Source organism: Hippoglossus stenolepis, chromosome 14 (genome assembly GCF_022539355.2).
Source record: "Hippoglossus stenolepis isolate QCI-W04-F060 chromosome 14, HSTE1.2, whole genome shotgun sequence".
Classification (NCBI taxonomy): Eukaryota; Metazoa; Chordata; class Actinopteri; order Pleuronectiformes; family Pleuronectidae; genus Hippoglossus; species Hippoglossus stenolepis.
This window is the reverse complement of record NC_061496.1, coordinates 1,151,369-1,157,723: the sequence shown is the minus strand read 5'-3', so window position 1 is coordinate 1,157,723 and position 6,355 is coordinate 1,151,369. Positions and strand designations below refer to the sequence as shown.

General features: G+C 41.4%; 1 protein-coding gene across 1 annotated transcript; it reads left to right on the top strand.

The window, feature by feature from the left end:
- The first annotated feature begins 11 nt into the window (after window positions 1–11).
- LOC124854832 (interferon-induced protein with tetratricopeptide repeats 1B-like) lies at window positions 12–2,795 on the top strand. The gene is made up of 2 exons (XM_047343310.1): window positions 12–169; window positions 825–2,795. The coding sequence occupies exons 1-2, from the start codon at window positions 165–167 to the stop codon at window positions 2,119–2,121; spliced, it is 1,302 nt and encodes a 433-aa protein (XP_047199266.1). The 5' UTR covers window positions 12–164; the 3' UTR covers window positions 2,122–2,795.
- The last annotated feature ends 3,560 nt before the right edge of the window (window positions 2,796–6,355 follow it).

Genomic DNA, 6,355 nt, shown 5'->3' with positions numbered 1-6,355 from the left:
GCACGCACGCACACACACACACGTTAGTGGTGTGGGCCTAGGAAACTGGCTGAGCGTATGAACGTGACGTAGACGTACAGTTCGCGTCGCGTCGCCTCCTGAGCTCCATATAACGCCGCTCCGCAGGCAGATGTTCACACAGCTGCAGAGTCCGAGGAGACGAGATGAGGTGAGTTCATGTCTTCATGATTCTTCATGAACATTAATGATCCTTTAAGTCAGTGACAGTGTTTGTTTCATCACATCATCTTGTGTATTGATTTTATTAATAAGAATAATGTGAATTAAAGCAGCACTGACATTCACAGACATATCTGTGTCTGTGATTATGTTGATATGAAAACTTTTATTTCACATGATAAACGGTGCAGAAAAGATTTGAAAGTTCTACACATTCGGTTGCATTTGTGTTTTCCTTTTATTTATAATTCTTTATAATAAAGTTGATGGTTAAACTTTGTGAAAATGGTTTGATAACATCATCTTAAGAATCATTTTTAAATGTATACATCGGCTGTAATTGATAATTTGCTATTGGAAATGTATTACTCCCTAATACTGACATCAGCCCAGGGTCTGATATTTATCATTATTATTTATAGAGAACTTTTCAAAAGCCAGATTACAGAAGTCACACAAGGCAGCATTAAAAACAAATGAGACATGAAATTGTTTAAAAGACAATTCGTTAAGATAATTATAATTAAAGTAAAATCAGGAACTTGAGTCATTGTTATTTTACTGTTGAATAAATCCTTTTGTCAGAACGTTTGATATCAACCCACTGATGATGTGTTTTAATGTTTATAATGAATCTCCATCAGTGCTGCTCAGAGTGACATGGCACTGGAGGACAGACTGGGGGCGCTGCAGTGCCACTTCACCTGGGATCTGAACCCCGGCAGGACCAAACTTTTGAGACTCAAGGACAAGCTGCAGGACATCGGCACAGAGGAAGGATGCAAGTGGCTGGGTCACATTTACAACCTGCAGGGGTACGTCCACTTCCAGCTGGGGTCCACTGAAGAAGCCAGGAGTTTCTTCAGCAGAGCCGCGGAGGCCTTCAGGCAGACGAGAGGAGCAGACGAGGGTCCCTGGCTGGTGGTGACCTACGGGAACCAGGCCTGGCTGCACCATCATCAGGGAGAACGAGCAGAGAGTCGGGCTTGTCTGTCAAAGATCGAAGGCCTGATGACTGAGTATCCATCGCAGGACGAGCTGCACCCGGAGATCTGTGCTGAAAAAGCCTGGACTCTGATGAAGTTCAGCGGAGAACAGCAGCTTCTGGCAGATGATTTCTTCCAGAGAGCCATCCGGATGCAGCCGGGTGTGGTGGAGTGGCAGACCAGCCACGTGTTAGGGTTAGTTAACATGTCCAAACACAGCGAAACAGGGGTCGAGGAAGACATCATGAAGAAACTGAGAGAAGCCAAGGAACAGGATCCAGAGAACCTGTACCTCGCTGCCGTTTACCTCCTGCAACTCGCTAAGAAAGGACAAACAGACAAATGTGGAGCACGTGAGTTAGCCACAAAGGTTCTGATAAACCCTGTCAGCAGCTACAGTGGAATCAAACCTTTGCTGAGGTTTTACAGAACCTTCACCTCCATGGACGAGGCTGTTGCTTTGGCAGAACAGGCTCTGAAGCTACATCCGGATGAACGTTATCTGAAAAGATGTGCCGCACTCAGCTACAAATGGAAGATCTGGAAGAAGGACAGTCACCCAAGTCCGAGCCTGATAGAGAAAGGGATCTGTGCCCATGAGGAGTTGCTTTCTCTTTATCCTCATTCCTCATTCATGAAGAAAATGGACATCGCAGGTATTTGCGCAAAGTCAGAGAACACCAAGGCCAAATCTGAGAAGATCTACAAGCAGCTGCTCGCAGAGGATCTGGAACCTGCTGAACAACAAGTCTTCTTCAACATCTATGCAAAATATCTGTTCTTCACTCTACGGCAGCCTAAGATGTCAATCCAGTATCACATGAAGGCGGCGGAGATACCAATCAAGTCCTTCCATCAGGAGAGCAGCATCCAGGCTCTGGAGAAGATGAGACACAGAAAGGGGAACCGAGAAGTAGACAAGTTTCTGTCCAGGCTGAAAGAGTCTCAGAAATAAATCCACCAAATATCATCCACACACAATCTGAATCTATTTGCATTCATCTAATTCAGGGGAAAGTAAATCCACGTAGATTTATAGATTCAGCTGTTGTGAACACTGATGATCACGTTTTAATTCAACTTGTATTTGTACGGAGCCAAATCACAACAGAGCGACTGACAGGGGAAAGTGGTCGAGTTCGTTTTTCAGTCTAACATTTAATATCTATATATACGTATTAAAAAGTCTTCAATATAATTTCTCTATCTGTAGAATACCTCTTCAATTGTTTTCAGAGTGGTTGTAATATTGACGTTAATAGTAGTGATGCATTTAGATGTAACAGCAGGTTTCAGGTATGAAAGATTCATACATTATTATTAGAGGAAGACAACATTGAAACATATTCTTAAAAACCACATTAAGTGGAAACTGGCTGCAGTCATCATGTGTTGCTGATGTGGAGGAGATGTTTGCTTGCTCCTTTAAAAAACAGCTTGTTTGTAAAGTTTAACAACAGAACAGACTCTGTATTCAATTTACTAATGTTTTGAGTGATGAAAATTGAACTCTGTCAAGTGTTTTTGTTAAATTGAATGTTAATTTGTAGTATAACCTGAATATATGAACAGGTTTGCATGCACAGAGTATTTCAGCTGTACTAATGCTATTAAACACTTCTTCTTTAATTGTGTCTTGTGTTTCCCTGAAAGAAATCTATGATAAAACCACAACTTCTAAAAGCTGCTGCTGTCAATATTAAATATGTCCAAAGATTAAATCCTAGGTTTGGATTTTAAAAAGTGCTGGTTTACACTTTATTCCACACATCCAGGATTTCAGAATCATTTGCTGTAAATCACTTCCTGCAAGTAGAAAAGGCAGAGCTGCTGAAGTCGAAGAAACTGAACCGGAGCTGAATCAGCAGGAAACCTGGATGTGTAGTTTGTCAGTGAATCAGTTTGTGAACGAACACAAACTCATCTGACTCTTTTTTGAACTCCTGTGACGAGAAACAGACAAAATCTTGTTTAGTGCAAATAATTAAAAGAGTGATTGACACTTTATTACCAATAATAAACCCCACTGGAGGAGATCCTGAGGATTTGAAACCTCTCACCTCTCTGGAGACTTTGAGTGGCTGCGATGTCGGTGGCTTCTGTGGTGACCTGGTTCACAACCAAGAAAACAACCATGATCACATATTATCATGTCGACTCAGCGTCTTTATTACACCATGGTTTCCTCTGTGTTAAAGTCAACGAACAAACAACATTGAATCCACATTACATCACAAATCAATGATATTTTACTACAGACAGACCGGCAGTGGGGCCGAGACGTGTTTTCTGACCTGGGGATTTGGAGCGGTGGCGCCGGTCCCGGGACCGCGCGGTGTCTGCGGGGCTCTTGCTGCGATGGGCTCTCTCCGGGGAGGGGCTGACAACACACAACAGAATCACTCAAAGAGCCTGAGGCACAAAATACTGTTTAAAATGTGACAACGAATTTCATCCAAAAGCAAACATACCTCCGCCTCTTAGAATCGGCTCCTCCTGAAGAAGGAAAAGAAAACCAAAGGATTGGATTCAGGACATTTTCTTTCCATCTTCTCTGCAGAAAGATGGAAGTGATTGAACCGTCAGTAAATTGACCAACAATCAAAAGACAAACCGTCTGGGGGAGCGGCTGCGTCTGTAGCGAGGTGATGGGGAGCGACGAGGCCTGTCGTTGTCACGGTAACTACGTCCAGTGGTGTATAAAGTATTTGAAAGACGTACTTGAGTAAAAGTACAGATATCTTCCCTGAAAGTGACTCCGGTAAAAGTTAAAGTCCCCCGTAAGAAAATTACTTGAGTAAAAGTCTCAAAGTAGCTCATATTAAATGTACTTAAGTATCAAAGGTATCTGGTGTTGAAATGTACTTAAGTATCAAAAGTAAAAGTACAAGTACCAAAATCAAGTGCTTTTTATAGTCGGCCTACACAGAAACAAAACAACCGGAAATTGTTCTCTTCAGGCTTTATTTCAAGTGACTGAATTAAATTATTATTTGTAAAATAATATAGAACTCATCCATGATGAACAAGTGACATTGGAAGTGATGCAACTAAGAATGTAGTAGTCAAAATTGTTACTGGAAAATTATCAAATTGAAGCTGAATTACTCTTTTCTGATTAGATAACATTTTCTCACCCACCTGAAAATATGTTTTCTGTTTACTAAAGAGCTGGAGAGACGGGGAAACCCTGTTACTGAACAAACACTCTGTGGCAGTGGTCGCCAACCCGTCGGTCGCGATCCACCGGTCGATCTGCCAGTCTTCACTGTCGATCCCCGAACTCTCTGGACTCCCTGTCTGTCGTCGCGCCGCAGATCAGCTGTGTGTCGGTTGTCTGTGTGTCGGTTGTCTGTGTGTCGGTTGTCTGTTGTTCACACGCGCTGTGTGTCCGCTACTGACGTCTGAGCTGCTGGTTTATCTCCTGCATTTCCTTCAATACAAGTTGGTTTATGTACTAAACTAGATGTCAGGACTCTCCGGTCTGAGGACGAGCATCTTCCGGTCTGTGGATAACAATCAAAGCCCCGTTGGAACAAATGAGTGGATTCAGAAGGTGAAACGCTGGAGTGCTTTTACTTTGAAACGGGTTCGGGAAGTGTTGTAAATACATTTGTGTCATAAACAGATAAACATTGTGGTTCACAGCAGAATAAACAGAGAAAATGATCTTTCAACTGAGTTTTAATGTTTATCTGATGAATTTATGTCACAAACAAATGGTTGCAACACTTTCTGTATGCCTTTTCAAAATAAAAGCACTCGAGCGTTTCTGTTGATGGAATTCATTCCCTTGTTTCAAAAGGGTTTTTTATTGTGAAATATTTGCTGGAGCGAAAGATGCTCAGCTTCATACTGTGTAGTACTGGTATTTATCTGAGTAGAAGGGACTTATTTCATACAAGGCAATAATCATATTTGTGGCCATATTCAAATCAAAGCCTAAATGTAAAACATTGTGCTGCAGTAGCAGCTCCTCTGCAGAACATGATGTGGAACTGAGAAGCTACATATTGTCCATTGTAAATATGAATTGTTATTAATTTGAATATTGTGCATTGAATAGAAAAAGTTGCACAACTGCCTCTCTTTGTGTATATTTATTTCTTGTACATTCAGCCTTTAACACAAATTGAAAAATATAATAAATATGACCCTAAGTGGGTTTTTTGGAAGATATCAGGGTTTTAGATCTCAGCTTACGTTTGGAATTAAAAAGTGATCTTGGGCTCCAAAAGGTTGGTGACCACTGCTCTATGGCAATGTTTACTGTCAAAATCTAGAGCTTTAACCTTTTAACAAAGTACGTTAACCACTTAAAAAACAGTGTTTTTTTTCTTTTCGTTTATATTTACAGTTATTGATAAAGTCTGATTTTGAGACCCGTTTCACCGTGCAACTACACAAGCCAAACCTATACCAAAGTTTATAATTTTCTTTTGAAATAAGCAGATCTAAAAACTCAATGCAGTGGTTAAGTGGTTAAACTTTGGTAGAGGTTTGGGTTGTGTAGTTGCATGGTGAAACGCCTATAATGACATGCCCAAAATTGGGACACCAGGTTTTAATTTGTCATAGTGCTTTAATAAAAGTCAACAAACTTGTGGTTCATCTTCAGCAGAAGTTGATTCTCAAAATTGCGCGAATCCAGTCGAGCTCTTCGAGGGCTGAAGACAAGTCCTGCAAAGCTAAACAGTCGTTCACAGGCTGCAGAGGCAGGCAGAGGTGTGTTCAGCTTAACACACAACTTGCAGACAGCAGGGAACGTCTTCAGTACATCCATCTGATCTGCTGTAAGGGCCAGGTATCCATCTAGTTGCTTGGAGCTGTCTTGAGTAACGTGAGAGCTCTTCAGGGAAGAGAAGAAGTCTCCCTCATCAGATGAGCTGGATCTGGTGGCTTCTCCTGACAAGGAAGGATCCGTCATCTGCTCCTTGATGTAGTCCATTCCTGAAATACAGGGAGGCTGAAAGTAGCATTAGTACAGCTGAAATACCATTAACCTAATTTCATGTACATTCACTACATTTCTATTATTTTCCTTTACAAGTGTCAACATTTATTATCTTCATTTGTCTTACCCATTCTGATTGTAGCATCATCTTTTGTCCATGCAGTTCTAAATTTAGGGAGGAGAATAGCAGCGGCAACCAATTCAGGGTCTGTTGACATGTGGCCAAAGCGGTTGT